At 36.8% G+C, this 20,507-nt stretch overlaps 1 protein-coding gene across 2 annotated transcripts in view; it reads left to right on the top strand.

The window, feature by feature from the left end:
- The first annotated feature begins 601 nt into the window (after window positions 1–601).
- Window positions 602–20,507, top strand: part of PAIP2 (poly(A) binding protein interacting protein 2) — a 24,435-nt gene continuing 4,529 nt past the window's right edge. The window contains exons 1-3 of one of the 2 annotated variants that reach the window (XM_053718545.1): window positions 602–694; window positions 17,917–18,076; window positions 20,421–20,507. The exon at window positions 20,421–20,507 is cut by the window's right edge and continues 90 nt beyond it. In XM_053718545.1, coding sequence (XP_053574520.1) covers window positions 17,939–18,076; window positions 20,421–20,507 — 225 coding nt within the window. In that variant the 5' untranslated portion in view covers window positions 602–694; window positions 17,917–17,938. Of the gene's footprint in view, window positions 695–1,079; window positions 1,184–17,916; window positions 18,077–20,420 lie in introns of those variants that run through there. The other variant, XM_053718544.1, reaches the window with a different exon arrangement.

Consider the following 20,507-nt stretch of genomic DNA (forward strand, 5'->3'; position numbering starts at 1 on the left):
AATGTTTAAACTGTTGACTGTTACTTTGAATGGCTGTTGAGTAGTAAAGGAAAATGCTTATGCAAAATAATCGTCTGTCTCGTTAATAAAATCTAGATTATTCCTTCACAAAGCTAGGATAATCGGAATTGTCCATAGCAGCGAAGGTAAACTAAATTACAACATGGCAGCTCCCATTGTTTTATAGACCCTAAAACTTTTACTTATTTTGTCAATATTTTAACAGCTAATGCAACTTTAAAAAAATACATCTACATGTTATTCTGACTAATCTTTTCTTTAAATGCATCATTCTAGATAGCATTTATTTAGTGTCTAATGTCCCTTTAAAATGCACCTTCAAAACATGTATGGTTTATCCTGTCCAACGTAAGATAAACCCCTTAAATTTAGTTAACTCAAGTTCTAACATCACACCTGTGAATTGTATTTACTTTCATCTGTTCCACGCTTGTGCACCGCCAACCAAACAACTCATTTATCATTTCTAACATCATAAATTTTCATAAAGAACTGTGTTTTCCTAATACAAACCCCAGCACAACACTCACTGCAATAGCTGAGCTCACAACTACGCACGCGCCAGATATTCCTGTTTTCCTTTTTTTTTTAATTACACCTCATCACGTACGTAACAGTAACACAAGTGGCGGATGTGATGACATATCCTGTCTTCGTGTTTGTATGTAAAGAGGTAGGTAAACCTCAAATATAAATTAGGTTAAACGTTTTATTCAAGGATTCCTTTAAGTTTTTTAAACTATCATATCGAATCAGAAAAGACTACAGTATAGTAAAATGCATTCGTTTATCACTCTGTGTATTTAGAATATTTAGATGTTCCGTCTATAATTGCGTGGGTAGTGGATAAGGCCATATGTGTTTTTCAATTACTGTGACTGACAAGTTTTGGCACTAACTGGGGCGCATTACAGAGGTTCAGTGGATATTAATTCCCCGACATATTAGTTGTTGGTGCCTAGTGAAATGGCGATTTGTGTCTTTGGCTTGGTATGATGCCGCTGTGCATGCTGGGAGTGCCATAGACACAAAGCTTACAGCTGCAGTGCTGCTCATCTGACAGAGCTCTGCCCATTGTGCTGAACCCGTCAGCGCTTTATAACCTGTCACAACAAAAACAACTGCACTGAATGCATCTCGAGGCCGTCGTGGGATCATCGGTGTAAGACGAGCATGTTTGTTTTTTTTTTTCTTTTCTTTCTTGTTACGAAATACTATTGATGTTAAGGGTTTACTTAATTATTTTACTTCATTATGGTGCTCAGATTTAGCCAGAAAAACATACTTCTGTTTTTGTTTGAAGAATAACAGCTTTGCATTGGCAAAAAACATATGGCACGTATATTGGCTGAACAATACAATGTTGCTGTATTTTCATTGATACAATACAGAAGTATTTGGCTGAGTTATATATTACATTTAGTAGCCAACCAGAATACTGATGAGCTAGGACATAAATTCAAACGTACAACGTAATAATCTAAAAACGAGTCCGAATAAAACTTTAGGAGAGTTTCTACTTGTTTTGTTTTCAGATCTGACAAGAACCACATACAGGTAGTTTAACTGTCCTAAAAATACACAAAAATATAACTGTTTGCTGCTGTTTTGCAAGTATTTTAATATCAACAATAAGGAGTTTACTGATGGATTTTAACTAAATAAAACAGTGAACTAACAATTATAAATTAGGCACCTTTTCTCTTCAGTAGAACACATATATGTGGATTTATTGCATTTTTTGGTATCTGACATAAAAGGACAGTCTACACCACAATTGCTATTGTTTAAAAATATAGATACTCCCTTTATCATTCCTCGGTTTTGCATAACCAACATAGTTATATTAATAAATGTTTTACCTCTTTGATTAGCTTGTATCTAAGCCTCTGCAGACTGCCCCCTTATCTTTTGTCAGATATCCAGTTTAGCCAATCAATGCAGACTCCTAAATAACTCCACGGGAGTGAGCACAATGTTTATCTATATGTCACATATGAACTAGTACTGTCTAACTGTGAAAAACTTTTAAAATGCTCTGAGCTAAGAGGTGGTTTTAAACGGTTTAGAAATCAGTTTGAGCCTACCTAGGTTTAGCTTTTCAAAAATACCACTAAGGGAACAAAGCAAATTTGATGATAAACGTAAATTGGAAAGTTGTTTAAAATTGCATGACCTATCTGAATTATGAAAGTTTAATTTTGACTAAACTGTCCCTTTAATAACAGTAGATATATATTGTTTTACACAATTTAATTCACTGTAGCCCCGAAGTTGACAAATTTGTTTGAAAATTGGAAACAGTCCCAAATATAAAACAGGCACGAAACCCATTGATTTTCTTTTATGATTCAGATAGAGCATACAATTTTAAATATTTTTCCAAATCACTTATATTATCAAATTTACATATATGTGCAGACACCAATCGGCAGCTTGCTCCAAGTAGTGCATTTCTGCTCCTGAGCCTACCTAGGTATGCTTTTAAACAAAGGATACCAAGAGCAAATTAAATAACGTTAATTGAAAGGTAGTTTAAAATTTGCTGCTCTATCTCAATGATAGTTTAATTTTGACTTTACTACTCCTTTAAGGATGCCGCCATACCTATAGTTATAGAAGTCAGGACATATTTTTGTATGTATGTAGTACCTATGAGCCAATCCAAAAATGAAACAATTTGAGACTAACATTTTTGTATGACCATATAACGTTATAAATAATATATTATATTAATTTATCATATAGTTATTATAATTACAATATCCACCTGTTTACATAACAGTCATTTTGTTTTGTTTTTTACAATTTTGCCTGTTTGATGCTCCATAGAGAGGTCAAATACTGAATCATATGGCTGGTTTAGGCAATTTGCAGCATTTTGAAAAACGTTACAGATTTTGCTTTTTTGGACTTCTAGGGAGTGTGGAACAAAGCACAATTTTAAGAGGTGCTTAAAGGGACATGCAACTCCAACATTTTCGTTTGTATTTCAGACAGAACATATTTAAAAAAAAAGTTTCCAATTTACTTCTATTAGATTTGCTTCATTCCCATGATATTCTTTGTTGAAGAGATACCTAGGTAGGCATCTGGAGGACTACATAGCAGTAAATAGTTTTGTCATCTAGTGCTCTTGTAAAACTGCTGCCATATAGTACTCAAGAAATGGGCCAGCTACTGAGTATACTGTATATTGCTGCTTTTCAACAAAAGATACCAAGAGAACGAATGAAAATTGTTAAAAGAAGTAAATTAGTAAGTTGTTTAAAATCGCATGCGCTATCAGAATCATTAGTGTGCTCAGTTGGTATGTTAACTTATTGCAAGACTACAGAAAAGTATTAAAGGGACCCATTCCCAGTTTTGCATTACCAACACAGATATATCAATATACATTTTAACTCTGTGATTACCTTGAATCTTAAAAAAATCGATTAAAAAGGAGCACTGGCGTAAAACTTATCTTTTTTTATTGATCCAAAAAGTTAAAATACACGTATCACAAAGTTAACATCATAAGCGTCCTGAAACAGCTATAGCTTTACGGAGAGAGTATGCTTGTCTATTTTGCTTACATTGACACCGGCCATTCCTGCAACAAGTAACTTTCACTATATAAGGCACACATTTGAGGAAAGCATATATCAAAGGATATCTTTGGGCATTAACGTGCACTGCCACACTATTATTATTGAAAGTTAAGGGTACCTTGTTTTTGGTAATACTACGCTTTCGATATAATACAGTACCTTGTATCTAAGCCTCTGGAAACTGCCCCCTTATTTAAGTTTCTTTTTTTAAGACTTACGTTTTAGCCAATGAGTGCTGACTTATAAATAACTCCACTGGAGTGAACACAATGTTATCTATATGGTACACATGAACTAGTGCTGCCTAGCTGATAAAAAGTATCAAAATGCACTAAGATAAGAGGCGGCCTTGAAGGGCTTAGAAATTAGTATGTAAGCCTACCTAGGTTTAGCAATTAACAAAGAATACCAAGAGAACAAAGCAAATTTGATAATAAAATTAAATTGCAAAGTTGTTTAAAATTGCATGCCCTATTTGAATTATAAAAGTTTAATTTTGACTAGACTGTCCCTTAAAGATCTTATATTTATTCAGATAGCAATCAGACAAAAATGTCCACAATGCTTTACATCTAATTTAAAAAGAATTGTTTTCAAAGCTGTTGTGTAATTAAAGGAATGTTATAGGCGGATAGAGATTGCCACAATTCAAACCGATCGTGTACGATCAGGTTGATTGACACCCCCCCTGCTGGCGGCCAATTGGCCGCGAGTCTGCAGGGGGCGGCGTTGCACCAGCAGCTCACAAGAGCTGCTGGTGCAATGCTGAATACGGAGAGCATATTGCTTTCCGCATTCAGCGATGTCTGTCGGACCTGATCCGTACTGTCGGATCAGGTTCGACAGACCTTTGATAAGTAGGCCTCATAGCCTACTGTGTCATCCCACTGCATCCATTTTAAAAAGGGTACAAAATTCACCAATTGGTTAGAAACAATTCCGACTATGTCTGTGTAAGCCAATCATATGTAACTATTCACTTCAAAGTATAGTTTTGCACAAACACTATCACAAGAATATTGCAAAGAGAGAGGTTTACAAATTCTGATACATTCAGAGAGATACAAATTATGAATTGTAAATTATAACATTGTCTGACAAATCCTGGTTAAGGAAAATATACACATCAAAATTAAGACTTACAAATGTTAATATTACAAAATTCAAACTAAGGAGGAATATGCTTATAAGACTGTTTTTAACAATATTAACTAAATGAGACGTCAAAGACGGAAAAGTACATCCAAATAAATTATTCCCAATGATTCATAACATCAAAGTGAGAATTAGGACCTGATGGAAACCTGGTACCCAATGTAAAAATCCAAAATGCTTCTCTTTTTGCTAGAATTCGATCTAGATCACCACCTCTCTTAGGTCTCTGTGCTTTCTCAATGGCACACCAAGAAAACGTTCTCCTGCTAATTGTCTTTAGCAGGAGAAACAGATAAGGGACAACTTAAGTTAAAACATGGAGGCGCCTATTCATTTATAGAAACTCAATGGGATTTAAAAAACCAACAATCTTCATTGTTAAATTACATGAAAAGGGGCCAAAATAAATAATGAAAGTATATTGCAAAGTTTTTTTTTTTTTTTAACTAGACATAATTAAACATTTTATATTACAATCTCATACTGTTTAATATCGTTTTAATGATGCATGACAGCTGTCTCAGCAACAGGCTAATAAAAATGTTTTTTTGTTTGTGACATCTTATCAAATATACTTCTTTCTTTTGGTATCCTTTGTTGAAATATAGCTCCTTTGCATGACAACAGGCTGAGGCAGTTTCAGGGTTGTGCACAGTACAGTTTTCTCTCCAGAATCTATTTCATGTGTACACCACCTGGCGAGTAAGCTTAAGTTAGCTAATATTAAAGTTTTTCAATGTCTATTGCTCAAAATTATAATTAAATCAATTTGTTAAATTACGCAAGCAATTTGTGATTTTGATAGCTTAAATAACATTTATAAATAACAGACAATGTTATAAAATTGCAAAGTATTACACCGTCCCCTCTTTGACTGGCTACATTTTCAAGTCGTGCATGTTTTCGGACTTAGCTCAGTATGCTCTCACTGAATGGTGCTACCTTTCAACAAATATATTAATGAAAAAGAGTCAAATTTGATAATGGCAGTAAATTAATGATTGTGTTTTTTTTTTTTTTTAACTGTATTCTGTATCAGAATCATAAAAGATCAAGAAGACGTGAAACCCAAAAGTTTTCTTTCGCAATTCCAAGCATGCAGTTTTAAACAACCTTCCAATTTACTTCTAGTATCTAATTTGCTCTTTTTCACTTGGTATCCTTTGTTGAAAAGCATACATAGGTAGGTTGAGGAGCAGCAATGCACTACTACTTGGTCCTTGCTGCTTATTGGTGGCTGTACATATACGCATCTTGCCATTGGCTCACCCATTGTGTTCAGATAACCCTCAATATTGTATTGCTGCTCCTTCAAAATAAAATAGAAATAAATTGGAATGTTGCTTGAAATTGTATGCTCTTTTGGAATCATGAAAGAAAACATTTGGGCTTCATGTCCCTTTGATTTTGGCTTCCATATCCCTTGAAGAACAGTAGGACAATAGGACTTACTGCTGCAGAACTTTTAAAATACCTCTTAATACTAATCCTAACTGTAAACCATGGTTTGGTAAATTCCGGGAGCCAAGACTTTTTGAATGTTATTAATGGTTCCTAAGTTCTGAATCATTATTCATATGTTTGACGTTGACAACCTTTCCAGGTTCCTTACAAATTAATACATATAAACTTGGTCTTTAGTTTTTTGTTCTGGCACCTTTGCTAAAATGTTTTCATGCCCTGCTGTAAGCTCTGGATGATTGATTAAAAAAAATAATACACAGTTTACTTTACTAATAAAACGACAAGCAAATGTTGGGATACTTGCAACAGGACCATGGTCATGTATTATATTTCTTTATAACAAACTCTGTTACATAAGTGAAATACTGTAGTCATGTTCCCCAAGGCAGAAACCATCCTGTGATCTGCAATGTCATCACAGAAAATGCAGCATGTCTTCAGAAAGAATTGGACAAATGCAGGAACTGTTAGCGCTTTCTCTTTGCAGCAATGACCCACATTAGTCTCTTCTCGGCAAACAGCGCTGTGCTTTGGTTGCACTGTGTTTTCCTTAACACTGTGGCTATAGCAAATTACTGTTTTAAAAGAACATTCAAATATAGAGCAGCACATTGATTGTTAACTGGCTATCAGGGATATTTTTCAGCCCCGCTACCTAGCCTTTTCCGGTCTTCAAAGCTGTGACTCTGGAATGTCAAATGTTCTTGTGAGCAATGCACCTTTTTTTTTTTTTTTTTTTTTTTTTTAGATTTTTATTGAGGTTATGCAAGTAGTAAACATTAAACAGTAGTTCAGTAACATGCATGCGTTAGATACAGTAATATTTGTGTAGCTTTTACGTTCTCATAGAATTAAATTACTGTATACATGTCAGCAGAAAATTAGGAATACAGTACATTACTCTTGTACAAAATACTAGATATACATGTGGAACCTCATTTTCTATTTTTTATTTTTGTGGGAAATGAAAGCACCTCAACAAGACTGGCAGACCACTCATGGGCCTTTATACTTTAAATATATAGGGAGAGGAGCTCTAACATTACATACGGTCACTTTTGGACCTTAAAATTAAGTTAATATCTTATAATAAAGTTTGCCACACGCAATTATACATAAGCACAGTAATATATACAACCTGACATGTAAGACGTATAGCAAACATGTAGCATTATATGCTCAGTTACATTATATGCAACCGATCTACTACTAACTGTATATCCAATCCAGGGAAAATGGAGCAAAATACTATGAGCCAGTGTTGGACTAACATGGGTTAACATACATATATCCTGGAGTGCCAGAGGTCTCGGGGCATAGTGGTACAACTTATGCGATGGAAAGCTTAATATCTTAGGGTTGGGAATCGTGTCTGCCAGTATAGGAGGAGTCTTAAAATATATTTCTAAACATTTGCGAATGATCAACTAAAACAACATAAAATATTGAAAATACTGCCTAAGGATGTAAAGCAGCTTAACTAGGATATAGATAGGACTGCAAGTAAAAGGTATCCTATCACAGACACTGACAGGGCTAAATACCTATAAGGGACAAAAGATAGTACACCGGCACAATTTTCAGATAGATGTCTGTGGAACTACATACTACAACTAGGGATAACTATATCTATGAGCAGTAACATATATCAGGACAAAGTCTCATACCAGTTGTACTCCCCTTATAGTTCAATCCAGTCTGTCTAAGACACAGTACAATCAGCTATAGATTACTGCACAAGGGTGGCCAAGTAAATATGCAATGTTCTGCAACAGCTTGGCCGTGTAGCATAGGTATATCACCCTATTCCAGAACGCCAGAAACCCTTCAGACGATCAGCCTTCATATCGCTCTCCAAAGCAAGTCTCAGGGCGACATCCAGGTGAACCGCCACACAAGGCAAACCATGTAGCTGGAGCAGAATATTTACTAGTACTGTGGGTTTGTCTGGCGCAGCGTCCACCGCCCATGTAACTTGTAAATCCAGCAGTGACCAGCATCTCATCAAAACTTCGCCTCTGTCATGTGATACGGCTGGTACCCCTCCAATACCCACAACATACCAGTAAGATTCCGGCTTCTCCGGTAGGCATAAGTCCCCATTATTCTGCTCCAGCGGGTGGCCATCAGGAGGCCATACTTGCTGCTCACCTACTGGGGCGAAGATCATGGTATTGCTAGGTGACCCAGCCGAGCAGCCCGGTAAGGACACTGCCGGTGGTTGAAGCGAGACCAACCCCACATCTTCCACACTGTCCGCTGGAAACATCACAAGCGTGGTCTCTAGGGTATGAGTATTATCAAAAGTAGAAATATTGTTCTCTGCCACCGAGTCAGGAACAACCTCCTCCGCCATTTTGTTAGGCTCTTGCCCCATATGAGTACTCCGTGTATCCTCTGGGACCTCTATAGCTACTGAGTTCTTATGTCCGCGATCTCTCCTCAGCGGTATAGAACTATCTCCACAGTCCTCCGCTGTCCAGCGTGTTTCTCTGGGTAGGGTCTTTTCCATGTAGTTTGCAGGCATGAGAAGGCTGTAAAGCTCAAACTGTAATTCCCGGCAATGAAGTTCCACAAGTTGCACCATATTGCGCTCCCATGTGTCCATGGCATCCATGTTTAGCAATAGCTCTCAACTTAAAGTGATTGTCAATTTTCAGCTTTCTAATCAAAAATTTTGATTGTCAATACGCTTGCAATATAAACCGCTATATTTTTATTTTTTTTAATCATGCTGTCATGTTATAGTTTCAAATAATACTTAGCTACGATTTCAGGTTGAACTCCTCCCATCCATGATTTCCGGCTTGAAAGGTCCTTTCGTTATAGACCATTCCCTCACGCTCGCTTACGTATTACTGGAGCGCGCTCCCGCGGGCAAATCAATCTGCGCATGCGTTTCAATTTGGATTTCAATATGCGCTTGCGTGGCTTGTTCCGTTACTCCGAGCGATTGCGCCTGCTATGTAAATCAGAGAGTAAGGACCAAAGCGCATGCGCTAAACACGAACGAACACGGAATGTGGATGACGATGTTATGAGACGCATGCGCAGTTGCATCGGTTCAATAGCGTGACGTAAATGAAAAAGGGGCAGGACGCCACGGGGTACGATCTCTAATTTGTCACAGCGGTCTGTCAATCAAATGCCAAACGAGGGACAAGATGGCGGGCGGAGGATTACAGTAAGAGAAATCGGGTTAAAAATGCTTCGTTACCTGAATAGAGCTATATTATAAAAAATTCATGAATTAAACTAACCTTTATTTTTATAGATTAATACATTAAGCAACAACAGAAAGCGTGACTTTACATACACTTTAAATAGTAGGAAAGATGCTGCTCTGTTAGTAGAACAGGAAGTATTCTTCAGCTCAATCGGCTGATCTTTATCCGATATTATCAGATCAATGGAGGGGTAGATGAGGTTTCAGGCCGTCTCTAGGCCTCTGCTGCGCACCTCACCGATTCTGGTCTGCTGGGCTAAAATTAACAACATAAACTGCCTAGAACTTTTCCACGAGGAATAGATATCTTCATATAGCTGAAGTTTGGGTTAATGGGATGAATTTAGGAGAGATAAACAGCAGTTTTAACTTCTCCTCAGCAGAGCCCAGTTCAAAAAGCAGCCATCACAGTCGATAGTCGGACACGTCCCCCCCCAATGCACCTATTTTATTGCTACATTTTTACCTTCTTATATGATGTTTCCAACAGGGTGGATTTTATTTAAATCGCGATTCAAATCACTAGTCAGTAACAACAATTTAAATATATTTAAATCATGGTTTTCATTTTTAGAATAACTTTTCAGATTATTTTTCCGGTTATATAAGACCATTACTAATTTGGTTATATATCATTTAGATATGCATAGGTATATCCAGTTTAATAGGTTATTCATATTTGATCAACTTTTCAGCTGTACTTTATTGGAGGGAGAATAATAATGATTACCTTAATAACAATTTTAAATAGTTTTTTATTTAACTAAAGAAAAATAAGCATTTACCTTAATAATAACAACAATTTAAATACATTTATTTATCTAAAACAGTCATATTTCATTATTAATGCTTGCCCCTCCTTCCTCACACTTAGGTGCTTGTGCAGATCTATTTCCACTCCAAACAAAGTTCTATTTATTGAGCTTCTTGAAACTTAGTTTGCAGGGGAGCAATGGCATTAAAGGGAGAGTGGAGTCAAAATTAAAATTTCATGGGGGGCGGAGCCAACTACAGAAAGAGCTGGACGTGTTCCTATTGAGGCTCCTAGCCCTTGGATATAAAAATATGATTTAATATACTCATAAAGAGTTTAAACTTTTGCCTGCTATATCAGGGAGTATCTACGAACTATTGTTCCTCTAAAGATCCTTAAGACAAGTTGGTGGCTGAATATATAGCGATCATTTCTACTTAAACTGCGCCACGTGGATTTTCCCGATGCCATCTGCTATTAATAACATGGCTGCTATAGAGGCCCTTAACTCCTGGGAACGCAGCACTTTACAACTCCTAAAGAAGCATCATCAGTGCTTGAAAGAAGATTTAAGGCTGCTACTTTCCGCCTGCGCCCCACTGCCAGAATGCCTAACTATGGACACTGAGCCTGTGCATTACAGAAGAACCCATACTACATTTACATCGAGGGCTTGGGAAACAGCACGGAAACCCTCTGACTCGCTTGCATTACTCTCCCGACATGGTAAACTAAGTCAAATGCCGGACCGGTTCCCTGAGATGACACAGCAGTCGGTATTAGGAGATACGGCGACATCGCATTCAAATGCCGGGAACTCGCAGGCTGACACACTAACCGAGAATATATCGGCTCCTTCAGTCCTCATAGCCCGGCCTCAATTTCGGATTCCCCCAGACCGCTGTGAATCGCGAGAGAAGATCTTGTTGCTCCTGGAGGAGAAGGAACGCAGTAGCAGCCAAGCTGGGACAGAGGCGGCACATCTCCTTACACTGGCGACAGGTGCTGATTTTGGCGTTATCTTACTGGAGACAGATCCCCACATCCCCTTGAGCCTGTGTCATAGAAGCAAAGTGTGGGGCCTGGGTTGCTGGCTCTATGTGTCTTACATTGTAGTGCCGCTGTTGGGAGCAGGAGGTGCACCCGCTACAGGCATCGGTTAAAGATCAGTGATACTCATAACAGCACAAACTGAATCGGAGAGTTTATGTGCTGAGACCCCTATTATGTACGCCACAACCGATGCCATGACAACACACGATTCACATACTATGTATATCCACACCAAATATATTTAAGGTGGCCATGATCTATTCATATGAAAAGGGGACATTCACTACTATTGGGAACTGTTTATGATGGCAGTTGGAGTGGTGGCATTTTCCTCCCCAGTATAGTCGGTACAGTTTCCCTCGACCTTAGCTGTGTGTTTGATCTACTTTTTCCTAATTAGTTATCTGAGGAGTCTGAATATTGATAAATATATTACTTAGGTCTTCTATACTGGAAATGAACATTCTTTGTTAATCCTCCTGTTTATGGTTTAAAATTGACAACCCCCTTACATTTAGTTATTACCTAGTTATCCTTGTTTACTTTCAATTGCCTATTTATTGCCTGACAAAATTTATTTGCATTCCGCTGTGGCTGTTCACTATGTAGAGGTTCTAGTATGTGGCTGGAAGGTAGGGGTTCTTATACCAGTAATGTTTATTGTTCTCATTCTCATGTGTGGGCAGATCCAGAGGAATTCATAACTCTTAGTGTTTTATTCACTCAGGCGATCTTATGTTTGTGCATATAACTTACAGCTGTTTATATTAGCTGAGAGCTAGTTGAAATCTTTGTCCTGCGTGCTGGGATATTACCTAGCAGTCTGTATGTAATATTTTAAGCAGTGAGGTTCACTCTAATTGCAGATTAGCTTCATGCGCAGCTGTATAGCCCCTGAAGTTAGGTATACTTAATACTCCCTACATTCAAGCTTCTCCAGCTTTATGATATATCCCATATCCCTATGTATACTTGCTGGAAACCTAGTTGTGCAATACTGCCTATACAATCCCTCACTAGATTTATGGTCAGGCGACATATCTCTATATCTCCTATTTACTCTAATAAGTTATATCCCTGAGTATCTGGTACTCTAGTATGGACCTACTATTGTATTGTTTAATATACCTATGCTTATAAGGGGGTGTTTTCCTTGTTTTAACTATATATTTATTGATGGCAGACTATGTTATGTATCCATATATGTTTTGGAGAAAGCAACCTAAGTGATGTCTATTACTTTATATGTGAGTCTATATGTGTATATGTTCGTAAGCGCAAGGACATATAGGTGTGTTTATTTATTCTGACTGGATTAGCTCTAATTCTCACTCAAACACTACAACCAGTCTTCCTACTGCAGTAGTGGCTGACTGATCATTATATTTAAGAGTGATGGCTCTCTTACTCAGAGGTTCAAAGTCTAAGCTAAGATATATATATATATAGTTTGTTTTTTCATTAGCCCGCAAAGATGTGTATATGTTTAGGCACTAGTAGATACACTTAATGTATTTCATACTCTTTGCTCTTCTGTTTATGGAATCATGATCTGCTTATGCTTTATTATTTTTATGTTCCTAGGGCTTATGTTGAGTTTTATATTAATACAAAATTATTTGTCTCTGGTGGGCTCCTCCCCTCCCTTTCCCACCGGTACTGGTTGCCTGCGGGTCATATCCCTATGCCTTTTTCCCACATCGCCTATAGCTGGTAATTCCCTAGGAGAGGGGCTCACCTGGAAATCTCTTACGTTCCATACACGCTAATGTCCCCCTCCCCACTTTATAGTTCAGTGGTTGGGGCACACAGTTATTAGATTCTCATAGGCTGAAGGTTCGTTTCAACATATAGGTAATATTTATCACTTCATACCAATTACTTTCGTCGCCCACGAGTATAGCAGTTAATGTGTGTATGAACATCTATATATGTATATGCTATCATTATTAGTGACTGTAGAACTGTCATCACTAGCTCTTTCATGGCTTTTTCCACATTATCAGTATATATCACTTGTCCATGATAAGCCTCTCTCCTCCCTTTCCTGCCGGAGCTTATTGCCGGCGGGTCATATCCCCACTCCTTTTTCCAGCCTCGTCTATAGATGAGACTCCCCTAGGAGAGGGGCTCATCCGGAGATTCCCTATACCCCGAACATTCTACAGCCCCCCTCTCCACATAATAATACAGTGTGATTAGTAAGGCCCCTTACTTCCCATAATTGAGCTCTGGTTTTATCCTGGTCGCATATTCTACGCATTTGTCATTACCTTCTCATTATATGAGCATAACACTATATTTAGATAATTACTTCACTCTGATGGAGCCATGCCCATCCCAGTAGTCATGTAAATAACAGGTCCCCCCTGTGAAGCCCACCCTTATATCCATCCAATAAGTCTTTCCATACCTGCTCTCATGTCCTATTTGGCTCCCCCCCCACTCCACTTTGAGCGGCTCTTGCCCGCTGCGTCCCCTTATCCGTCTCCCCGCTAAATTGGTCCATAAGTGGCCAAACACAAGCCAATCCACATTTATCCTACTTTTACTAGATTATATACCGCTATAAATGCTTTTTCATGATAAAGTGGAGAATATACTCTATTTTCCCCCTCCCTTTACCCCCATAAAACCAACCCTTCCTTGCTTTTATATTTTCTAAATTAATATTTTATGGTGTATTTATCCATCACAAGGTGGGGTCACTTCTAGCCTACATATCATATAAAAAAATAAAAACTGAGGTCTTAATCTGGATAGTCCAAACTCTTTACTAATGCCTTTAATAAACGGGATTTATATACCCCTTCTATTTAGATTTATTGCCTAGTAAACCACCATGCTCCTCCATAACACTAACCAGTTATTGCTTCTCCATTCTTTTACTACTCATCATAGAGTACTTCTTGTGAAATTTTTGAATGTATACAACAATGGCATAACTTGTGTTGTTTACCTGGCAAGATCATGGTATTAGTACTGTACTTTTCTCCTTTGTTACTATTGTTGGACGTTTCATTATTGTTATATTTGTTTATGACTTCAATAAAAATAATAATAAAAAAAAAAAAATTAAAATTTCATGATCCAGAAAGAACATGCAATTTTTAACTATTTTCTAATTTACTTCTCTTATCTAATTTTCTTTCATTCTCTTGGTATCCATTGTTGAAAGGCATACAGAGGTAGGCTCAGAAGCAATACACTACAGTGAGCTAGCTGCTTGTCACAGTCTCACCCAATGTGTTCAGCTAGTCCCCAGTAGAGCATTGTTCTTCTACAACAAAGGATATCAAGAGAATAAAGCAAATTTGATAAAAGTAAATCTGAAAATTGTATCCTCTATCTGAAACTGAATTTTTTTTCTTCATATTTATGCCCTTTTAATGTCTATTTTTCAACTCTGTATATTTATTTTATAAGATTTTTGCTGTGCAGACACAAATTCACAGTTTTGAGAATTACAAAACCAATAGTATGTGATATCTTGAAGATAGAAAAAATGGCCCAAAATAATATTGCTATATACAGTACTCTAAAACTAATCTTTTATTTCAGGATGAATAACTTTTAGTTTATAATGTATCTTAAAGAGAAACTGTATATAGAAAGATTTAAACAAAAATCCTATTTAAATTTAATAAAATCAGATTTAAATAAAAAACATTATTTTAAAATCATTCGCCTAGATTGCGAGTTCTGCGTTGGCTTTAAAAAGCAGCGTTAAGGGGTCCTAACACTGCTTTTTAACGCCCACTGGTATTATGAGTATGGCAGGTACAGGTGTATCGCTCACTTTTTTTCTGCGACTTTTCCATACCGCAAATCCTCTTACGTCAATTGCGTATCCTATCTTTTTTAATGGGATTTGCCTAACGCTGGTATTACAAGTTCTTGGAAGAAGTGAGCGGTACAGGTTCTACCTCCAAGACTCCTTAACTACAGTGCTACAAAGTACACTAACACCCATAAACTACCTATGAACCCCTAAACCGAGGCCCCCCCACATCGCAAACACTATAATAAAATTATTTAACCCCTAATCTGCCGACCGGACATCGCCACCACCTACATTATACCTATGAACCCCTAATCTTCAATCCGATTGGCTGATTAAATCAACCAATCGGAATTTTCCTACCTTAATTCCGATTGACTGATAGAATCCTATCAGCCAATCGGAATTCGAGGGACGCCATCTTGGATGACGTCATTTAAAGGAACCGTCATTCTTCGTTAGGACATCGGAAGAAGAGGATGACTCTGCGTCGGCTGGATAGAAGATGGAGCCGCTCCGATTGATTGAAGATAGAAGATGCCGCTTGGATGAAGACTTCTGCTGGATGGAGGACCTCTTCTGCCCCGATCGGATGAAGACTTCTGGCCGGAACGGATGAAGACTTGTGCCAGTCCGGATGTCCTCTTCTGTCCCACCGGTGCCCGGCTGGCTGAAGACGGCTCAAGGTAGGGTAATCTTCAATGGGGTAGTGTTAGTTTTTTTTTAAGGGGGGATCGGGTGGGTTTTAGAGTAGGGGTGTGTGGGTGGTGGGTTGTAATGTTGGGGGGGGGTATTGTATTTTTTTTTTTTTTACAGGTAAAAGAGCTGATTACTTTGGGGCAATGCCCCGCAAAAAGCCCTTTTAAGGGCTGGTAAAAGAGCTGATTACTTTGTAATTTAGTTTAGGATAGGGAATTTTATTATTTTGGGGGGCTTTTTTATTTTATTAGGGGGCTTAGATTAGGTGTAATTAGATTAAAATTCTTGTAATTTATTTTATTTTTTTGTAATTTAGTGTTTTTTTTTTTTTTGTAATATAGTTTAGTTTATTTAATTGTATTTTATGTTAGATAATTGTAGTTAATTTATTTAATTTATTGATAGTGTAGTGTTAGGTGTATTTGTAATTTAGGTTAGGATTTATTTTACAGGTAATTTTGTAATTATTTTAACTAGGTAGCTATTAAATAATTATTAACTATTTAATAGCTATTGTACCTAGTTAAAATAAATACAAAGTTGCCTGTAAAATAAATCCTTTATTTTGTTTTATTTAAATTATATTTAAGTTAGGGGGGGTGTTAGGGTTAGGGTTAGACTTAGGGGTTAATAACTTTATTATAGTAGCGGCGACGTTGGGGGCGTGTGATTAGTGGTTAATAATTGTAGGTAGGTGGCGGCGATGTTAGGGAGGGCAGATTAGGGGTTAATAAAATGTATAATAGTGTTTGCAAGGCGGGAGTGCGGCGGTTTAGGGTTTAATACATTTATTATAGTGGCGGCGATGTCCGGTCGGCAGATTAGGGATTAATAATTGTAGGTAGGTGGCGGCGGCAGATTAGGGGTTAATAAATATAATATAGGTGTCTGCGATGTTAGGGGCAGCAGATTAGGGGTTCATAGGGATAATGTAGGTGGCGGTGGTGTCCGGAGCGGCAGATTAGGGGTTAATAGTATAATGCAGGTGGCGATGATGTTGGGGGCGGCAGATTAGAGGATAATAAGTGTAAGGTTAGGGGTGTTTAGACTCTGGTTCATGTTAGGGTGTTAGGTGTAGACTTAGAAAGTGTTTCCCCATAGGAAACTATGGGGCTGCGTTAAGAGCTGAACGCTTCATTGTATCCTATGGGGAAATCGTGCACAAGCACGTTTTTCCAGCTTTCAGCTACCGTTAGCAACGCTGGTATTACAGGTAGAAGTGGAGCTAAATTTTGCTCAACGCTCACTTTTCTGAGTCTAACGCAGCCATTCAGAAAACTTGTAATACCAGTGTTGTTTAAAGTGTGCGCTGTAAAAAAAAGGAGCGTTTAGCTCCGCAAGTTTTTACCGACAGAACCTGTAATCTAGCCGATTGATTTTTATCCACTCTGGTTTCCAAGAGGAAAGTAAACAAATTTATTAAAGAGACATTTTAAAAACTTTTTTTTTTCTCTGCTTCTAATTTGCAATGCAATTTTCAACGGCTGCAAGATTTATAAAACGTATAAAGCCTCTTTAATCTTCATTTAATCTAAATGACCTGCAGAAATATGTTTTACTGAAAAAAAATAAAAATCTCATGGCAGAATATAAAAAATAGTTATGCTTCTGGGATCATGTCTCTTTTTTTTTTTTTTTTTTTTTTTTTCCTCCTCATCACAGAACTGTTTATACTCGGGCTTTATTGGAACATAGCATTGCATACCCCCTATTGACTTTGATGTTTTAAACCCCTGGAAATATATCAAAGATAGTTATGACAACTGCTATTTGCAAAGGGGTTAAACACACAGTGGAAGTGCAGGTCCTGAGCGGAGCCCACCGCTGATCCAATCCGCATCGCTAGTCGCACGATGATGTGCAACTAGCGCTGTTAATTGGATCAGCAGATGATTCTGATTGACCCTTTAATGATATATTTAACTTCTTTGCAGGGGCGCTAAACACACAGATTTGCAGGGTCACTAGTGCCAAAATTTACATGCTCTATAACAAATTAGAGCATGTCATTTTTTGCCCTGTGATAGCCATTTATCTCTACAATGCAATGTCTCTCAGAACTAATAGAAAATTCCATATTTCAGTGAGAACATCTTATCCATTTATATTATGTGTTTTCGAAAGCACTACAATTTTATATGCTAAAGTTTTTTTTTACTTTTGTTTTAAGGCTTAGGTTAAATTGAGGAGTCATGAAGGATCCAAGTCGTAGTAACACAAACCCAAACATGATAAATGAAGATTTAATTATAAATGGGTACAATCATGAAGATGACAATCCCTTCTCTGAATACATGTGGATGGAAAATGAAGAGGAATTTAACAGACAGGTCAGGTTTTTTTCCTGTTTGTTTTATTTACATTGTAAAAGGACATAAAAAGCATTTTTATATATCTATTAGAAAAAAAATACTCTCCGGCTCTTAAAAGTATTTCTGGCTCCTAAATTTTAAACCGATTTAAACCCTGACATATTACACAAAAAGTTAATTCAAATTGAAACTAGTATTTAAAAATGTAGGTTTGTACATAGCTAATACAGAAGTACTGTATACAATTTCCACCAGCATGTAAATAAAAAAAGTATTAGATCAGCTCTGGAACATCGATTATAATAATGATGTTATTCATAATAATATAACTTGCTTATAAAGTAGGCTTCCCTCCTTTTTTTTATTTTATTTTAAAAAAAATAGATTTTTCCAAGCTCCTTTTAAAAATAATGTCCAATTATTCAATTGTTGTTTTTTCCTTGGGATCTCAATCCTATTCTTGTCCAGTAAAACATTTGCCTATAAAATACTGTAGGCTCTCTGGGTCCAATGCAATACAGTACCACCAGCATAGGGGCTGGTTAGCTTTCTGCAGAAAAACAAATATATTTATGTATTATAAGAAAGGTGAAAAAATGGCACTACGGTTGAAATCACCTTATAATTCGCATTTCTGTATCAAAATCTTTATTGTTAATATTTATTATAATACATGTGAGGGGAGGAGGTGCTGTATACCAATAAAATATATTAGTGTTCAAGTCTAAGCACAGACTTGAAGTGTATACTTTGAAGCACTCTGTGATTAGTGGTTCAGTTGTCACAGAGTGCTACAAATTATAGACTTCAAGTTGGTGCTAAGCACTGAACACCAATACATATATTTCCTTGTCAGAATGTGTTGCGCAATTTATTTTAATTTTTTCAGTTTTTTCTTTATTTTATACTTTTTATTATGATGTGGTTATCCAGAAAAAAATAGATTCAAAATAGTTTAAAAAAAAAGCAAAATATTGAACCTTTTTCAACACTACTTATAAACTAAACTGTAAAAGTCTCAGATTTGAAATAAGGTTTTATAAGATTCTACTATGGTTTGATAGAATTGAGCATTATGTATTGTCTTTCAACGTGACTTTATGCTTATACTCATTGCATAGAAGGATAAAGCAGGAGATGAATAATGTAATTAAGATTTAACAGACAGGAAGAATATTGAGAAGCCAAAGAGGGCATTTGCATATTATTCAAAAGGTAGGGTGCCAGAATCCTTGGCTCCCAGGAAAAAGTTCATGCTGGCATGTATAAACATTGCATAAGATCATGTACCACTTGTCTTGGACAACTAATCTGTCTCTTCTTAACATGGGAAAAAAATGTATGAAAACCGTGGGTTAAAGAAAGAATTTAGAAAATTTGATAAAATGAAGAGGATTAAGAGGTTGATTTATCAAGCTGCGGCGGACATTGGCGCATATAACTCTCCCCTGTCTGCCGTTTCTCACCTCTGGCGGGCTGAATTCCCCTGGCGCAATTCAGAATTGCACACAAGTGCTATTTTGCACTTGTGTGCAATACCACCCCCTGCCCGTGCACAGCCAATCACGGAAGGGCAGGAGCTGTCAATCTCTCCGGTTGGACGAAACTGGGGAGATTGAAATCAAACATGATTGACTCTTAAAGGGACATTAAACCGTTTGAGATAGTAATATAAAGTAAATTTTGTGTGTGTGTGTGTATATATATATATATATATATATATATATATATATATATATATATATATATATATATATATTGCAGTATACTTATTTTGTCTTCTTTTCCTGTAATTCTATTCTGAAATTGTGAGCTTTTCATTTCCTGTTAGAAATTGTATTTCACACAGCCATTGGCTGCACACTCTACTGTCCTATTTGGTCACAGCAGAGAAGGTAACCTAAATTACAACATGGCAGCTCCCATTATGGTATAGACACTAAAACATGACACTTATTTTGTCAATATTTAAACAACTAATGAAACTTTAAAAAAAATACATCTACATGTTATTCTCAGACTAATCCTTTTCTTTATATTTCTTCATCTTTTTAAATGTATCATTCTATATAGCATTTGTTTAATGTCCCTTTTAAAAAGGTTTTCCTCCTTGCACATTCTGATTTGTGCAATTTGAAATAGCTAACTTAAAAATAGTAAACGTGCACTGATAAACTGTCATACAAGAAAATGGATAACTGGACCAGAAGAAAGCTGTGGGCGGAGCTTGGTTGCTAACAAACAATGATTATTTAAAAGTTTCATTCACTTCTTAGTTCTTACAAGCTTATAGATGTGGATGGAAATTGTTAAGCCCCCTGTCTTGTTATGAAAAATTAATAACGGCATTTTACTTTTGTAGTTTGAAGAAGAACTGTGGGAAGAAGAGTTTATTGAACGCTGTTTTCAAGAGATGCTAGATGAGGAGGAAGAGGAGTGGTTTATTCCA

Source organism: Bombina bombina, chromosome 6 (assembly GCF_027579735.1).
Source record: "Bombina bombina isolate aBomBom1 chromosome 6, aBomBom1.pri, whole genome shotgun sequence".
In the NCBI taxonomy this organism is placed as follows: Eukaryota; Metazoa; Chordata; class Amphibia; order Anura; family Bombinatoridae; genus Bombina; species Bombina bombina.